This window comes from Danio rerio, chromosome 3 (assembly GCF_049306965.1).
Source record: "Danio rerio strain Tuebingen ecotype United States chromosome 3, GRCz12tu, whole genome shotgun sequence".
In the NCBI taxonomy this organism is placed as follows: domain Eukaryota; kingdom Metazoa; phylum Chordata; class Actinopteri; order Cypriniformes; family Danionidae; genus Danio; species Danio rerio.
Window position 1 is genome coordinate 13211256 of NC_133178.1, and position 19528 is coordinate 13230783.

Consider the following 19528-nt stretch of genomic DNA (forward strand, 5'->3'; position numbering starts at 1 on the left):
CACGTTGTTCAAATCATGAGGTTTAAAGGAATGGTTCACACAAAAACATGAAAATTACTCCATAGTTTTCTCACTCTCAAGCTATTCTTTGTGTATATGACGTTTTTTATGTCAGACGAATGTATGGAAAGCCCTAATTTAAGCTGTGTTGATACTACAAGTGACTCGCAATGCCAAAGCTACAAGCAACCGGTCATTTCAATAGAGAGCGAGCAACTTCTGGTGACCTCCGTCTACGCGAGCGACAGCAACTGTTGGCGTGTCGAGTGACACAACAAATTTGAGAATTGTTATGCTGCGTTCACATCAGTCGTGGGTCCAATGAGACAAGTCTATTCCTGAAGCTTCTGCTACGAATGTGTCTTATCTCATGTGTTATAAGTCATATACATCAGTCGCGCATATAATGTGCAGTCGGTCGCAGCGAACGTCAATGATTTAGAGTTATTATTTTAAAATTATATATATTTATGTTACAAAAACACATGCGTCTGCTTTATAAGACATGTGGTAACCCCCTGGTGGCATATGGGTTAGTTTGACGATGGATTCATGCACTTTTGGAAGCTTCAAACTAACTAACACTATTATACCTAATATACTATTATATAGCATGGAAAAAAATTTAAAACTACTGTGTTCATCTGACAGAAGAAAGTCATACACACTGAGGATGGCTTGAGGATGAATAAATTATGGGGTGATTTTCATGTTTGTGTGAATTATTTACCCTTTAAGGAGAAAAACACTAGGATCTTTCAGGAGAACCAACACCCTCCATCAGATTGAATAAGCTAATGTAATGGCATTAATATGGCAGCTGTTGACGAAAACATTTTCTTTTGTACAGTGTATATATAACGTGTCACCTAAAAGCCAATGGAGACTTTCCTTTTTTTATTTTGTTAGATGTTATTGTCTTTTATTATAAATACATTAACTTGTGGCACTTTCCACAAATAGGGTTCACTTTTTAATCATAAGTAATTGATAAATGATAAATTAAGTCATATTGTTTGATTTGATTTGAATATCACGTTAAACACTTTTATAGCAATCCTTCAACCAAAATACATTTCATCATAATCAACAAACATATTTACTCATCCATATACACTTAAAATAAATATTAATTTAGCCGGTTCGAAATGGAAATAAATCTACAGAGCATTTCAAAATGCATCACATATCTGTATTCTGAATAACTTAATCATACAAATTGAATTTGTCATGATACTGACGTTCATTTGAAATGAGTTGATGCAATGATTTTTCAATTTGTAAAGAAGATATCTGTATTTATGGCACAATTTTAAAATATTTTCATATATATATATATATATATATATATATATATATATATATATATATATATATATATACATATACATATACATACATACATACATATATATATATATATATATATATATATATATATATATATATATATATATATATATATATATATATATATACATATTACAAACTTAAATGAAATAAATATAAAACAAATCAGTATATTTAATATTTACTTTGAGCACCTTGATTCTTTGCCCACTTCGATCACTTTTTGGACACTTAAAAACAAAACAATAATAATCTGATCACTTTTTGGACAATTAAAACTTAACAATAATAATTTGATAACTTTTTGGACAATTAAAACTAAACAATAATAATTTGATCACTTTTTGGACAATTAAAACAAAACAATAATAATTTGATCACTTTTTGGACAATTAAAACTAAACAATAATAATTTGATCACTTTTTGGACACTTAAAAACAAAACAATAATAATCTGATCACTTTTTGGACAATTAAAACAAAACAATAATAATCTGATCACTTTTTGGACACTTAAACAAAACAATAATAATTTGATCACTTTTTGGACAATTAAAACTAAACAATAATAATTTGATCACTTTTTGGACAATTAAAACTAAACAATAATAATTTGATCACTTTTTGGACAATTAAAACAAAACAATAATAATTTGATCACTTTTTGGACAATTAAAACTAAACAATAATAATTTGATCACTTTTTGGACAATTAAAACAAAACAATAATAATTTGATCACTTTTTGGACAATTAAAACAAAACAATAATAATTTGATCACTTTTTGGACAATTAAAACAAAACAATAATAATCTGATCACTTTTTGGACACTTAAACAAAACAATAATAATTTGATCACTTTTTGGACAATTAAAACTAAACAATAATAATTTGATCACTTTTTGGACAATTAAAACAAAACAATAATAATTTGATCACTTTTTGGACAATTAAAACAAAACAATAATAATTTGATCACTTTTTGGACAATTAAAACAAAACAATAATAATCTGATCACTTTTTGGACACTTAAACAAAACAATAATAATTTGATCACTTTTTGGACAATTAAAACTAAACAATAATAATTTGATCACTTCTTGGACAATTAAAACAAAACAATAATAATTTGATCACTTTTTGGACAATTAAAATAAAACAATAATAATTTGATCACTTCTTGGACAATTAAAACAAAACAATAATAATTTGATCACTTTTTGGACAATTAAAATAAAACAATAATAATTTGATCACTTCTTGGACAATTAAAACTAAACAATAATAATTTGATCACTTCTTGGACAATTAAAACAAAACAATAATAATTTGATCACTTTTTGGACAATTAAAACTAAACAATAATAATTTGATCACTTTTTGGACAATTAAAACAAAACAATAATAATCTGATCACTTTTTGGACAATTAAAACTAAACAATAATAATTTGATCACTTCTTGGACAATTAAAACAAAACAATAATAATTTGATCACTTTTTGGACAATTAAAACTAAACAATAATAATTTGATCACTTTTTGGACAATTAAAACAAAACAATAATAATCTGATCACTTCTTGGACAATTAAAACAAAACAATAATAATCTGATCACTTTTTGGACAATTAAAACAAAACAATAATAATCTGATCACTTTTTGGACAATTAAAACAAAACAATAATAATTTGATCACTTTTTGGACAATTAAAACAAAACAATAATAATTTGATCACTTTTTGGACAATTAAAACAAAACAATAATAATTTGATCACTTTTTGGACACTTAAACAAAACAATAATAATTTGATCACTTCTTGGACAATTAAAACTAAACAATAATAATTTGATCACTTCTTGGACAATTAAAACAAAACAATAATAATTTGATCACTTTTTGGACACTTAAACAAAACAATAATAATCTGATCACTTTTTGGACAATTAAAACTAAACAATAATAATTTGATCACTTCTTGGACAATTAAAACAAAACAATAATAATTTGATCACTTTTTGGACAATTAAAACAAAACAATAATAATTTGATCACTTTTTGGACAATTAAAACTAAACAATAATAATTTGATCACTTTTTGGACAATTAAAACAAAACAATAATAATTTGATCACTTTTTGGACAATTAAAACAAAACAATAATAATTTGATCACTTTTTGGACAATTAAAACAAAACAATAATAATCTGATCACTTTTTGGACAATTAAAACTAAACAATAATAATTTGATCACTTCTTGGACAATTAAAACAAAACAATAATAATTTGATCACTTTTTGGACACTTAAACAAAACAATAATAATCTGATCACTTTTTGGACAATTAAAACTAAACAATAATAATTTGATCACTTCTTGGACAATTAAAACAAAACAATAATAATTTGATCACTTTTTGGACAATTAAAACTAAACAATAATAATTTGATCACTTTTTGGACACTTAAAAACAAAACAGTAATTATCAAACAAGCTACGGTTTTGTTTTAGATGTTTTTAGATTGTTTAAGCTGTACTGAAGTTTATTTAAGTAAATACAAGAAATAAATATTTAAATAAAAGTGATATAATAAATACTTAATAATTTTATAATATTTATTTTGTTCTACTGAGTTGGACTTTTACCACTTTAATCTCAACAACAACAACAAACACATTTAACCCTCTTTGTGGAAAGTACCTAATCTCCTTCTGTTTAGACTTTTCCCAAATCTCTCATGTAGATTGTACAATTGTACATATACTTTTAATGTAAATAACAGTTTTCTAATCTGATTTGTGGTTTTTTAATCTTTCAGATCTGTAAAGTTCGAGCATAAAGTAAGTCAGTCTGATAAAAAAAAACCATCAGACCTTATTTGTTGGTCAGTTAATTCAGATAAATGAAGGATAAGTCATCCATCCGGATCATGCTTTTATGCTCTCGGATGCTGTGTTTGCATTTGGACAACTGTTCTGGTGCATTCTGGGAATGCTCATATTTGGAACAGATGGCAAAAACATTGTTGACATTTGCATCTCAATGTACTTTCATCAGTGTGTGAAATAGTAAAGTATATAAGACGGCAATGTGCAAGTGTAGCTGAGAGACTTGATTAGATCATTGGGCGTTTCTGTAGATTATAGCAGACTACACCCTTTCTCCAACAAACACACCAAAGCTGAAACTCAAAGAGATTAACTGAAATATACAGCCTTTATATATATATATATATATATATATATATATATATATATATATATATATATATATATATATACATACATAACACATATACAGTATATACTTTTCACATATTGTAAAATATTGATTGAATAATGTGCACTGATGAATTGTTTAAAATAAGCCAGGCCTATTCTAAAAGTAAACTGCGTTCATTTTGTTTTAGTGTTGACGTTATGGTTTGTAATATACATCTGCTCAAATTACTGTACAGAAATCTCCAGTGTCCGTTTTTTCTTCATAGCAGTAGTTTAGTTTGATTGCATTTCTTGTTTTTTGTTCTGTAATTTTTAAGGTTAAACCAAATGTGTAAAACTATATGATGGATTTGTAATCTTTAGTATAAAAAATGAGATAAAAAATGCCAAAAAAAAGATGTAATTATTGCAATTTCTGTGACATTCCCTTCACATGTAGTCATGTCTGGTGTTGTTTTATTTCAGATTTACATTTGTAACATGATTGAAAGCCTTTTTTCTTACTCTTGTTCTTTTTTATCAGCAATAAAGCTCCTATTTTGTTCTAGAATCAAAAGGAAATGTATTTCTGTAAACAAATGGCACAAATGTTTACTCTCAGATGCTTTTCTTTAGGGCGTCACGTGGCTCAGTGGTTAACACTGTCGCCTTACATCATGAAGGCCGTTGCTTCGAGTCATGACTGGGAAAGTTGGCATTTCTGTGTGGAGTTTGCATGTTCTCCCCATGTTGGCGTGGGTTTCCTCCAGGTGCTCTGGTTTCCTTCACGGTCCATAGACATGTGCTATAGGTGAACTGAATGGAGTAAATTGGCCGTAGTGTATGAGTGTGTGTGAGAATGTGAGAGTATGTGGATGTTTCCCAGTACTGGGTTGTGGCTGGAAGGGCTTCCGCTGCGTAAAACATATGCTGGAATAGTTGGCGGTTCATTCCACTGTAGTGTCCCCTGTTAAATAATGCACTAAGCCGAAGGAAAATGAATGAATGAACACTTCTTTTCTGTTCTTCATCTTAAAATGTATTGAAGGGATAATTATGTCAAAAATTATTCACTTTCTTTTGTATTTTATTCAATTTCTTCAGAACAAATCTGCTTAAAAGCTGCTCTTTTACTGCAAATATGACTAAGTAGACCTCAACATTTTGGAAATTTTGGTAACACTTTAGTTTAGTTTAACTAACACTACTAGCTTACAAAACTACTCATTAGCTGTTTATTAAAAGTTAGTAAGCTGGGTTTAGGTTTTGGGTAGGATTAGGGATGTAGAATAAGATCATACTTTATAACTACTAATGAACAGTTAATATCTTATTTAGCAGGCATGTGATCAGTCAAGGACAAAAAAAAGAAGGATGATATATATATATATATATATATGTATGTATATTATGTGTATGTGTATATATACAGTATATACAGTATATACAGTATATATATATATATATATATATATATATATATATATATATATATATATATATATATATATATATATATATATATATATACAGTTGAAGTCAGAATTATTAGCCCCCCTGAATTATTAGCTCCCCTGTTTATTTTTTTCCCAATTTCTGTTTAATGGAGGGAAGATTGTTTCAGCACATTTCTAAGCATAATAGTTTTAATAACCTATTTCTAATAACTGATTTATTTTATCTTTGTCATGATGACTGTAAATTATATTTTACTTGACATTTTTCAAGACACTTCTGTACATCTTAAAGTGGCATTTAAAGGATTAACTAGGTTAATAAGGTGAAGTAGGCAGGTTTGGGTAATTAGGCAAGTTATTCTAAAACGATGGTTTGTTCTGTAGACTATCGAAAAAATTTAGCTTAAAGAGGCTAATAATTTTGTCCCAAAAATAGTTTTTAAAAAATTCAAAACTTTTATTCTTGCCGAAATAAAATAAATAAGACTTTTTCTAGAAGAAAAAATATTATCAGACATACTGTGAAAATTTCTTTGCTCTGTCAAACAACATTTGGGAAATATTTAAAATATATATATACATACATACATACATACATACACACACACACACACACACACACACACACACACACACATATATATATATATATATATATATATATATATATATGTGTGTGTGTGTGTGTGTGTGTGTGTGTTTTTAAATAAATAATAGAAACTTCTAAAACTAATATAATTTTTTATATAAATATTTGATATTAGTCACACAATTTAAGTTTTAACATGAATTTTGACCTAAAGTGTTACCAAAATTTCAGATTGTTTAATTTAGTCTTTACTGTATACAGTATTTCTCTCTCTGTGTGTTTTTGGAGTTTATGATAATGCAAAGCCTTTTATTAACTACAACACAATCAAAAATAAATAAGTCTGTAACTTGTATATTAAAAAAAACAACTTGCAGCTGAATTATAACATAAACGCTGACACTTTTTACAATACTGCAAACTTTAAACATTAAACTGTACATTTCCCATTGCCAACAGTATATGCATTCTGCACTGCGTGTATGGCTGACTGATAAACTTCTTTGTTTTTTAAGTCAAGAACAATGAGTTAATGTTAATGTTCTTATCATTCAAGTTTGTCCTTTTGAACAAAAACCTTAAAATGGGAATTTCTGGACTATGATGCTTTACTTTCCCTCTTCACATCCCTCAGTTGTGTTTGCTCTAGAATAGCTTGTTCTCCAGCGCTGACTGGACGAAACTCCACAGCTCCGCTTTCCTGAAGCATCATGTGCCACTGCTGACCCTGGACAGCCGGTGCAGGACTCGTGAAGGACAGATACACTTGCCACTCGCTCTGACCCATCTGTCCCGTCACCTCCTCCAGTGTGCACCTTACCTGCAGGTAGACATATACTGTTAACTTATAATGTAAACATATTCATATATATATTACCTGACAAAAGTCTTGTCATCGATCACAGTTGTAAAAGCAACAAATAATAACTTGACTTCCAGTAGATCGTTTGGAAAAGTGGCAGAAGGTTGATTTTTCAGATGAATCGGTCAAGTTTGGTGAAGGAAAAATCATGGGTTGGACTTTAAGTACATTAAGTATGGGGGAGGTATCAAGACATTTGTGCTGCCCATTACAATACAAACAACAGGAGAGGGCAAATTCTTCAGCAGGATATGCTTCTCATACTTCAGCCTCCACATCAAGGTTCCTGAAAGCAAAGAAGGTCAAGGTGCTCCAGGACTGGCCAGCCCAGTCACCAGACATGAACAATATTGAGCATGTCTGGGGTAAGATGAAGGAGGAGGCATTGAAGATGAAGCCAAAAAATCTTGATGAACTCTGGGAGTCCTGCAAGAACACTTTCTTTGCCATTTCTAGATGACTTTATTAATCAGTTATTTGAGTCATTGCAGAGACGGATGGATGCAGTCCCTCAAGCTCATGGGAGTCATACACAACATTCATTCTTCTTCCTCTGCAGCATGACTTTATATTCTATACTGCACATTATTTCTGTTGAGTAAAAAAAGACTTTTGTCTAAGCAAAGTCAGACCTTACTGTCTTATTTAAATAATTAAAAATCAAGGCATGATCATACTTTATTATGGTAAAATGTGTAATCTAGAAGTCTTTGCCTTTTATATAAGCCACTTCTGATAACAAATGATCACCTACAATTCAAGTTATATTTTGCTGTTTCTAATACATGAATAGACGACAAGATGTGTGTGTGTGTGTGTGTGTGTGTGTGTGTGTGTGTGTGTGTGTGTGTGTATATATATATATCCAGAGCTTTACATTAACACTTTGGCGGGTAAGACAGACACCTCCACTAGCCACTTGGCTGGTTGAAAATAATATTTAAATTGTAGTTTTCCTAAAAGCAGGGTCCGACAATATAAGGATGGCCCAATATGCGTGCAAATGTGATCTTAAAAATCGAGAAGTAAAATAATTGTGATCACGCGAGCAGAAGAAAGCAAATGAATACCGAATGAGAGGATGATGATCACTCGTGCTAACAGCTGATGTGATGCGCGCGACTGCTTAAAACGCGTGCGCGCCTTCGAATCGTGAAGCAACCGTGTCAGGAACAGGCTCTGGAAACGCAACTGCCATCGTTTCTCTTTCAAATAAACTAGACAAATAGTGATGAACATGCAGCCACAGTCCTGATGCTTTTAAGAGACTCGAAAATTAAGCAAAACAATCTAAAACAATTTATTAACATGGCTACTATTTAAAAAACGGCACTGTTTTTTGTGTCGCTATGTCTTTTTATAATAGCCATGTTAATAAAGGCTTTTAAAATTTTGTTCCTTTACTTTTCGAGAGCCTTGGAGTTTAAATGTCATTGTTTTTTTGTTTATAAATCCCTTAACCAAAGAGCACTGACATATTAATTACACCTGAAGCACTTTTTGTTTGATTTATATGTTATTGTCCCATTTCAAGATATCACGAAAACACTCTGCCCTTGACTGAATACCTACATAGCTCTGTAATGGTTAACCTTTATTTACTTTATACAGTAGATTATATACAGTATGCATTGTTATTTGTTTATATTTGTTTAGTTATATAAGTATGAGGTGACCCCTGGGGTAATTACATTATATTAAAGGCACAGCAATAGCGTCAGGTGCCACAGATTGATTTTATAACATCAGGTCAAACTTTCTGGCGCATTTACAGCACTCATGTACATTAAAAAAAATCAACAAAGAATAGACTTGGGTCTACTAGTGTATGTGCGCCAATGCATGCAAGGTTTCTGTATTTATAACCACCTCAGAAGATATTGGGGGTCGCGAGCCACTGGCATTGTTATTTTGGGGGTTGCAGGCTGAAAAGTTTGGGAACCCCTGATATAACGGATAACTACTGTTAGGTACATGGAAAAACCTGGAAATTACTGTTTATTTCAGTATTATCTTTGCTATAGTATATTATATTCATTTTGTTTTGTATTTTGAATTTATTTAACTTTATTTTTATCAAACAGTAATTTTTTACTGAACATATCATATACCAAAAAAAAAACGTAATCCAAACCATAATAAGAATTATTACACCCCTAATGGTAGCATAACCTGAAAGATTGGATAAAATGTCAGGACAATGTGAGACTACCAGAGGTCTACCTGGAGATACCGGTCCAGAACAGACAGAAGGATCTCCGCTGTTTCCCCATGGCCTTCCCCCTCTGCCTGACAGGACAGCATGACTCTGCACAGGCCCTGTCCGCCTGCTCTGCTCTGCTGGATCTGTGTCAGAAACGCTGCCGTGTCATGCAGGAGGGCTGCAATGTGTGCTACGGGGCTCAGGTCATCCTGTTGAGGTCCCGCTTGAAGATACTGGTCCAGAGCGTCCACTATAATCAAAGACGGAAGAGACGCGGCTTCAGACGCCAGCTGATGAAGAGACGCCACGTCCTCCAGAAGATCCTCCAGAGTCTTCGCATACACAAACCTCACGTTCTGTAAGCCAGCAAAGCAGAGACGCACAAATAAGGTGCTGCTGAAACCAAATTTATAATGGGCGTTTTACAGTCAACATTTAAGTAATGTAATATAGCTAGACGTTAAGACTGATTGCAGAACCGCATTCTTTAACATCATTACTAAGTGTTTAGACAGAATTAAAAAAGGGTTAGTTCACCCCAACATTTTTTAATTCATATAATTAATAAATTATGTGCTCAGCAATGCACAATACTAATCAACAAATTACATTCTGATAGGACATTTACTAAATAACTTCATGGGACTTGATCTTTACTTCATGTTCTAATGATTTTTAGCATTAAAGGAAATAAAACATTAGGAGAGGGCATGGCATATAGTAGCTCCTCCCCTTTAATAAAAAACAGCTAAAAGCACTTTGTTTTTATGGTTAAGCTCAAATGAAAAGCAAATGAGTGCATTTGATTGGTCAGAAAATTTGATTAGAAACTGAAGTATGAGGTGACGTGGAAAATAATCTGTTAATCCAGTCAGGTGGAAGCGACAAACTGCAAGCTTTGGATGTTTATATCTTCTACATATGAATTTTGTCACTATTTGAGCACACCAGATTATAGACATCCTTAAAATACAAATTAACCATGGTTCAGACTTTATCAATGATATGCAAGCACCTTATTTGTCAAAATAACCTTGACGTGTTGGCTGAATATGTCATTGTAGTTCACTTTAACTGGTGCACGTGTGGACTGATGTGTGCACAGCTGTTTTTTTTTAATACAAAAAAGTTTTTCTTTTCCTTCTTGCAAGTGTTCTTTGCTAATTTGATGTTGCCGTTGATTACATTTTTGCTTTACCCTAATGACATTTAACCCTTGTGTGCTGTTGAGGATTTTTCATTCCCCCTGGGGTGATTTTGAGCCTTATTTTGGCCACAACTTTTTCTGTATTTCAGCAAATGCAATGATTTTTTGGCGACAAATCTTATTTTGACATTTATTTTGGGAAAATGATTTGTAAATTTTCAAAAATTCAACAACTCACTCTGGACAGATTTACTACTCTTTGTTATGTTAATCCCCTTTAATTAAAAAAAAAAAAACAGCCAATAGCATTTTGTTTTTATGGTTGAGCTCAAATGCATCAAATGAAAAGCAAATGAGAAGCGTCTTGAAGGGGGCAGGGCATGTCAGATACTAGAGTGCAGTTGATTGATCAGAAAATGTTTTTTTTATTTTTTTTTTTATTGCATAACCGTCAGGAACAAACATACAACACAATACAAATTATGAAACACACACACAAAAAAACTAAAACAACAATGGTAAAAGGCAACAACAAACAAAAAAACAAAGATAAATAAATTAAAATAAATTATAGTATAGTGTAGTACAAGTATAGTATTTAATTATATTTAAAGTATAGTGTACAGCACAGGTGTCAAATCCGGTTCCTGGAGGGCCGCAGCTCTGCACAGTTTAGTTCAGGAGTGGGCAATCTCTGTCCTGGAGGGCCGGTGCCCAGCACAGTTTAGCTGCAACACTAATCAAGCACACCTGAACATGCTAATCAGTGTCTTTAAGATCACTAGATATCTATAAGCAGGTGTGTTTGACTAGTGTTGGAACAAAACTCTGCAGGGACACCGGCCCTCGAGGATCAAGTTTGCCCATCCCTGGTTTAGTTCCAATCCTGCTTCAAAACACTTACCTGTAGGTTTCAAACAAGCCAATGGACTCAATTAGTTTGGTCAGGTGCGTTTAATTAGGGTAAAGCCAAACTGTGCCAAGCTGTGGCTATCCAGGAACCGGATTTGACACCTGTGGTGTACAGCATTTCTACATCCAATGATTTTAAGAATTGACAGGGGAATCAAAAAAAAGTGGCATAATAATTGATGCATTTGGACTAATAATAATATAACCTCTTCAAATAAATCTCTATTCTTAGTAAATTGGTTTAATAGAGACATTAATCATCTTTTAAAACTTTTTGACAGTTTGGGAATATTCTATCTAATAATTGGTCAGAAGATTTGATCAGAAACTGAAGTATGAGGTGACGTGGAAAATAAGTAGCTTATCCCTTTAGGCGGAAATGACAAACTGCAAGCTTTGGATGTTTATATCTTGTAAATATAAATTTTGTCACTGTTTTTGAGCACACCAGATTATAGACATGGGTATGGCTAACATACTAATATGAAACATCTAAAAATAATTTATTTTAATTTCAAGGGACCATTAACAGGTTATCTTGACCCTCTTCAAAGAAACAGTTGACTTTACCTTGAGACTCTCTAGTTTGAGTCCAGGCACGGAAGCCCTCAGAGACACCGGTAGAGACTGAAAAGGACTCTGTGTGAAAAACAGCACTTTGAGGCCCAAATCAGTGGCAGCTGTGACCGCTGCCAGAAACAGCACAGACCTGCTGATATTTACATCCCCGAGCACCAGCGTGTTGCCTTCTATATCAGAGGGAAATATTAAATCTCGCGTTCTTGACGCGAACCGTCTGAAAACGACTCCTAGAATATCAGCCATAACACTTACACTGATTATTAGTTTAATGTACGCACAGTACGACTTTTAACATCCACAGCATAATCGTAAGAAGACAACTCACTACAGTTTCTTTTTTCTCCCGCGAAACTGACGTCAACTGCCGTGCTGTTGGAACGACGGATCTGATTGGCTATCATAATACAGAGCTCACCGTTGATTGGTTAAGTCAAAATGTCAGTTCATATATATTTAAAATTATCCACGTCTTAATTGCGAAAATACAATTTTTAGCGTATATTTTACGCATTAATCGTGTAACAGCAATGCAATATAGCATAAACAATAAAAAAAATTATAATATAAAATAGTAATAATTAAAAATAAATCCACTTCCTTTAAGGACACACAGTGACAGCGCACTTCCCTTTAATACAAAACACAACAACCCAACAGCTGACGCGAAACATGGCGGCGGTAAACACAGACTCCAGAGCCACCGGAGAGCAAATTAAAGCCATTTTACGCCGCTGCAGGGGCCGACCGAGGTTGACAGACGCGGACCGCGCACAGCGGAGGCTTGAATCGCGGAAAAAGTACGACGTTCGGCGGGTTTATCTGGGAGAAGCGCATCAGGTCTGGAGCGAGTTGCGCCGGCGCACGAGCCTCAGCGACGCAGGACTCGCAAAGTATTTAATCCTGCTCAATTCTGCATACGGAGAGAAATACCGGCAGAAATACGTCAGGTTTGTGTTCAGACTTTATCAATGACATGTAAACATCCTATTTGATCATGCATGTGTCAGAATAACCGTGCAGTGATGGCTGAATGTGACATTGCACGGTCCTGTTCAACTGATGCATGTGTGGACCGATGTGTGCACAACTATATTGAGGTAAAGTGGGGTTTATAATCACACATTCGTTCAGTGACAACTTGCAACACGCTCCCTATATTGTTCACCATGGTACTTTGAATATTCTGTCTGAAATCACATGTAAGCATGACTTCAAAACAGCATCAGCACTATTTTTGAAACGATGTTGTACTTTGACCGTCATTAGCATAATAAGATTTTCCTATTTATAATTTGCAAATAGTACTTTTCTGATATTATATTATTAAGGAGAAAGTTATGAATGTAATATGAATATAAAATCATCTTTACCTCGAAATTGCGGTTCAGATCAACTGATTCATGTGTGGATGATGTGTCCACAACTATTTTTTAATACCACAAAGAATTCATTTTACTTCTTGCAATTGTTATTTGGGAACTTGATCCTGCTGTTGATAATTTTTTTTTATACCCCAATAGGGCTGCAGAATATATTGCTTTAGCATCAATATCGCAATGTGTGAATCTACAATAGTCACATAGCAGGATCAGCAATGTCAAGTGGGGATTATAGTTAATCAGCACCACAGTTCAGAACATGTGATTTTTCGGGTCATCGCAAAGTTTCAAATCAAATCACTTTTATTGTCACATCTTCAGCAGCGCGTGTGTTATGATGAGCGAAAAGCTTCAGTGCTGTTGGCTCCAGACAGTGCAAAATACAACAACATACTACCAAAAAACAAGACAATATACAAATGTCAGTGTTGACAGTAATGCGTATAAGACAATAAATAGGTGTACACGTAGATTGACTGTTGGTGGTAAATGATTGTAGGCAATATTGTTTTAAGTTTTAAGTATTTTTAGTTTGACCCCTAAATAGAGTAAAAGATTTTCATTTGGATGTGTTTTTAAGAGCTGCGACTGTGTAAGATTCAAGCAAACTTAAACCAAGAGGTTATACTGGTATTTATACTAAAATGACTTGTATTTAATTATTTATACTATGAAGACTGTACACTATACGGTGTTATTTTATATATTATTAATATATTTCTGCACCTCAAAACTGTTAATTACACAGAAACCATCAAATTAATTTGCATCTGTTTAATTGTATTGTATTTTATGCAGATACTCCTCGACAAAATAATCCCAGTGTAAAATAATGAATTCGTTCCAAATAGAGTTAGAAGTCAACTTCTTGTGAAATTACATTCATATCGCAATCTCTGTCGCAGACAAACTAAATATCACAATGTTAGTATTTGTCCAATATCATGCAGCCCTATACCCTGATGTTAACCTAATAATTAACCATGTGTTTTACTACAAATACCACACACACACACACACACACACACACACACACAGAAAACATGATTTTGTAGATAACCAGAAATTATCCATGGTTTGTTTAGTTGTTATGGTTTGGTTAGTTATGCTGCAGGGGATTACATTTTTGCTTTGCACTAATGACAATTAACCAGTTGTTTTTTCACCACAAATAACACACACAAGACATGCTTTAGTAAATGACCACACATTAACCATGGTTCAGACTTTATCGATGACATGTAAACACCCTATTTGATCATGCATGTGTCAGAATAACCGTGTAATGATGGCTAATTGTGTCATTGCACGGTCCTGTTCAACATGACTGATGTGTGCCCAACTATATTGAGGTAAGGTTGGGTTTATAATCACACATTCGTTCAGTGACAACTTGCAACACGCTCCCTATATTGTTTACCATGTTACTTTGAATATTCTGTCTGAAATCACATGTAAGCATGACTTCAAAACAGCATTAGCACTATTTTTCCACTGTAAACAATGTACTTTGACAGTCATTGGCTGCTAATTTGTGCTCCTAGATCTGAGTGCTGCGTTTGACACAGTAGACCATGCTATTTTGCTGGCCCGTTTGGAGCATTGTGTAGGGATAAAAGAAAGTGCCCTGGATTGGTTTAAGTCTTATCTTTCCAATCGCAGTTTCAATGTCACCATTGGTGAACCTTCTTCTGAGGCAGCCTTTTTGTCATGTGGTGTTCCCCAGGGATCTATTTTAGCCCCTATTCTTTTTTCCTTATATATGCTTCCCCTGGGTTCTACTTTTAGAAAACATGGTCTGTCCTTCCACTGTTGCAGATGACACTCAAATTTACCTGCCTTTAAAACCGAGTTCAAGTGGACTGGAGACTCTTATGTCTTGCCTGTCGGACGTGAAAGCCTGGTCATCTTTGAACTTTCTAGATTTTAATGAGAGCAAAACTGAAACAATTTTGTTCGGCTCGTCAAATTCTTCTAGGACATCACCAGCTTGTCTTGGTGAATTGGGTTTGTCTGTGAAGCCTTGTGTAAAAAATCTGGGTGTTATCTTTGATGATGGCTTAAAGGGCACCTATGGTAAAAAATCTACTTTTCAAGCTGTTTGGACAGATCTGTGTGTTGGTATAGTGTATAGACCGTCATACTGGGGTGATATGAACACACCCAGTCCTTTTTTTTCAATTTAACTACAAAAAAAAGGGTCGGCCAATTGGAGCTGTTTTCAAATCGATCGCACCATTACGTAGGTGTGCGATTCCCCCCGCCCACCGAATTGATTGACAGCTGCGCGCATTAACATGTTCCGGTAGTCACGTGTATATGTCAACAAGACCAGACAGACATACGCAAAGCAACCGGGAGTAAAAGGTCTGTTCTGTTCGCTAGGATCAGCAATCATCATCAAATGTGATTAAGAGTAAGTTTCACATGTTTAAAGTGTTTTAAAACAGAATATGTGTGTAATTAATTACAGCGTTTTACTTCAGCTTTACTTCATCAGCACAGCCGCGTGTCCGAACAATTATAAAAGAAGATGCTTCAATCCCGGTTTGTGGAAGTTAAATCAGGTTTATTTTGTACATTAGCATAACAGATATCCACACAGTACTTGAGGTTAGCCTTAACTAAGCTAAGTGCGCTCTGTCTGTCTGCCTGCCTGCCTGCCTGCGTGTGTATCTGTGTGTGTGTGTGTGTGTGTGTGTGTGTGTGTGTGTGCGTGCATGCGTTAACTTTGTAACGATATTGTGTGTGACTCATCAATGCAACTTCACAATACTGATTAGTAAAGGTTAGTTCTTACTGTAGTATCTCACAAACGCTACGTGAGACCTTCTTCCTTTAAGTCTGTCTGTTGTCTGACGCAGCTGAGGGAGGAGGCATGTAGAAACAGTAGGCGGGCAGAACTCGGCTTAAAGGCGCAGTAATCAGTATAAAACAGCATCTTGTAAAAGGTATAATGAAAAATTTTATGGGTATTTTGATCTGAAACTTTATATACACATTCTAGAGACGCAAAAGACTTATATTAAATCTGAAAAAAGGTGTAACCTAGGTGCCCTTTAAGATTTGATAAACAGATTAACGCAGTGGTCAAATCCTGCTTTTTTCAGCGTCAACTTTTAAAAACAGTCAAACCTATTTTATCTAGAAAAAATAATTCATGCTTTTATGACTTCAAGACTGGACTACTGTAATGCACTATATTTTGGGATCAGTGAGACAACTCTATCCCGCCTACAGCTAGTTCAAAATGCTGCTGCAAGGCTTTTAACCAGCACCAAAAATATGACCACATTACACCTGTTTTGCGCTCTCTGCACTGGTTGCCTGTGCACTATCGTGTCACTTTTAAAATTCTTCTCCTGGTTTTTAAATCTCTAAATGGCCTAGCTCCTTCCTAGCTGTCAGATCTGTTGACTGAACATTCAATTAAATTCAATTCAATTCAGGTTTATTTGTATAGCGCTTTTACAATGTAGATTGTGTCAAAGCAGCTTCACATAATTGGTCATAGTAACTGGAACAGTGTAGTTCAGTTTTTAGTGTTTAAGTTCAGTTCAGTTTAGCTCAGTTCAGTGTGATTTAAAATCATTACTGAGAGTTCAAACACTGAAGAGCAACAACAGCCTGGTCGGTCTCTTGGGTCATCTAACCAGAGACTATTATACGTTCCAAAGTCGAGGCTGAAATGCAGGGGTGACCGGGCTTTCGCAGTAGCTGGACCTACTTTGTGGAATGCTCTGGCCCTCTGTATTAGGTCTATATCATCTCGGTCTGTTTTTAAATCTAGGTTGAAAACTTACCTTTTTGATTTGGCATTTTATCAGTGCCAGAATTGTTTGTTTTTAGCTATAATAACTATCAGTGAGATTTGTTTGCTTTTTGCTAATAACTATCAGTGCGAATTGTTTGTTTTAGCTGTAATTTTATACTTGTTCTTTGTGATTTGTGTTGTTGAACACATTGGTCAACCTTTGGTTGTGTATAATAGTGCTATATAAATAAAATTGACATTGACATAATATGATTTCCCTGTTTATAATTTGCAAATAATTCATTGATTCATATTCGGCTTCGTTCCTTATATCAGTGGTTCAGGCTGCTGTTGGTGTAATGGATTTTTTTCTTGGCACATTTCTGTCCCTTTAGTACCAAATGAGCTTTAAATTGAACTCGCTGTCAACCAGTTTTGGAAGATTTGAGTTTTGAGACGTGGTTTGATATTCAGCTGGAATTAGACATCACAGAATGAACACACAGTAATGTCAAAGGGGTTTAAACTCTGCTCTGATTATTGTTGGTGATCATGTCCATCCTTTTGACACCACTGCGTGTTCATTTTGCGACGTCTGCTTCCAGTCGGATAACAAGCCACGTCTCAGAGCTCAAATCTTCTCAAATTGGTTTCTTCAGCATGACTGTGAGTTCACATTATACTTCTGATCTCAGTCCAGTACAGCAGCTTTGGGCTGTGCTGAAACAGGAAATTGAAATCATTACTAAGCAGCAAATCTATAGCGACTATCCTAGAGTTGAAGTCAGAATTATTAGCCCCCCTGTTTATTTTTTTCCCCCCAATTTCTGTTTAATAGAGAGAATATTTTTTTTCTACACATTTATAAACATAATAGTTTTAATAACTCATTTCTAATAACTGATTTATTTTATCTTTGCCATGATGACAGTAAATAATATTTGACTAGATATTTTTCAAGACTTTTCTATACAGCTTAAAGTGACATTTAAAGGCTTAACTAGGTTAATTAGGTTAACTAGGCAGGTTAGGGTAATTAGGTATAACGATGGTTTGTTCTGTAGATTATCTAAAAATATAGCTTAAAGGGGCTAATAATTTTGAATTAAATGTTTTTTTTTAAATAAAAACTGCTTTTATTCTAGCCAAAATAAAACAAATAAGATTTTCTCCAGAAGAATAAATGTTATCAGACATACTGTGAAAATTTAATTCCTCTGTGAAACATCATTTGGGAAATATTTAAAAAAGAAAACAAAATTAAAAGGGGGGCGAATAATTCTGACTTCAACTGTTGTTTCCAAAATCTTGTTGAATAAGACATTAAAAGGATAGTTCACCAAAAAATGAAAATTTGCTCACTGTTTACTCGCTTTCAAGTGATCCTAAATCTTTATGAGATTCTATTTTCTGTTGACGACTTAAGTAGGTAGTTTGAAGAAAGCTAAAAACCTGTAATCATTAACTGTGAAATATTTGTGTATGTGTGTGTGCATTTTTAACACAAAAAAGACATTTATAAAGGTTTGAAACAAGTAAAGGGTGAGTAAATTACATAATTTTTATTTTTAGGTGAACTATCACTGTAAGACAGCTCTAAAGACCAAAAACCAAGTACTAGTTAGGCGTACCTAACAAAGTGTCCATTGAATGTATAATATACAATGGGGGAAATAAGTATTGAACACGTCCACTTCTACTTTCATTTTGACTATGTATTTATATTATATATTTAAAGATAATTAGTATTTTTTCATACCCTTTGGCCTTATAGGGAAAGTTCACACAATAATGACAATTTGATGGTAATTTACTCACCTTAAGTTTATCCAAGTTGTAGGTGACTTTTTCTTCCGTAGAATATTAATGATTTTGAGCTTAATCTGTGGTCCTTGGTTAATCATACAGTCTCTGTCAATGTTTACCTTTTTTATTAAAAATTTCATCCATCCAGAAAAAAGTCACCATCCTCAATGTGTCAACTAACTGTACATTATTTTTCACAACTATTCCTATATATATTTTTGTTTGTTTCTTTGATTCCCTTTTGACGAATGGTGTAATATGTTGCATGTTGTTGTTGTGTACA

At 33.5% G+C, this 19528-nt stretch overlaps 2 protein-coding genes across 4 annotated transcripts in view; one reads left to right on the top strand and one right to left on the bottom strand.

Annotated features, from left to right (window-relative positions):
- Positions 1-6884: 6884 nt before the first annotated feature.
- swsap1 (SWIM-type zinc finger 7 associated protein 1) lies at positions 6885-12669 on the bottom strand. 2 transcript variants are annotated; one of them, NM_001328088.1, is given in 3 exon segments: positions 6885-7420; positions 9686-10021; positions 12295-12646. In NM_001328088.1, coding segments are annotated over 3 exon segments (813 nt in total). In that variant the 5' UTR covers positions 12550-12646; the 3' UTR covers positions 6885-7198.
- A 263-nt stretch (positions 12670-12932) lies between these two features.
- The window catches only part of znf653 (zinc finger protein 653), a 32607-nt gene continuing 26011 nt past the window's right edge, over positions 12933-19528 (top strand). For both annotated transcript variants that reach the window (XR_012400879.1, XM_073944216.1), the window contains exon 1: positions 12933-13253. Coding sequence is in view for 1 of the 2 variants with exons in the window: in XM_073944216.1 (XP_073800317.1) it covers positions 12976-13253 (278 nt within the window). In the remaining variant the exon portion in view is untranslated. The remainder of the gene's footprint in view (positions 13254-19528) is intronic.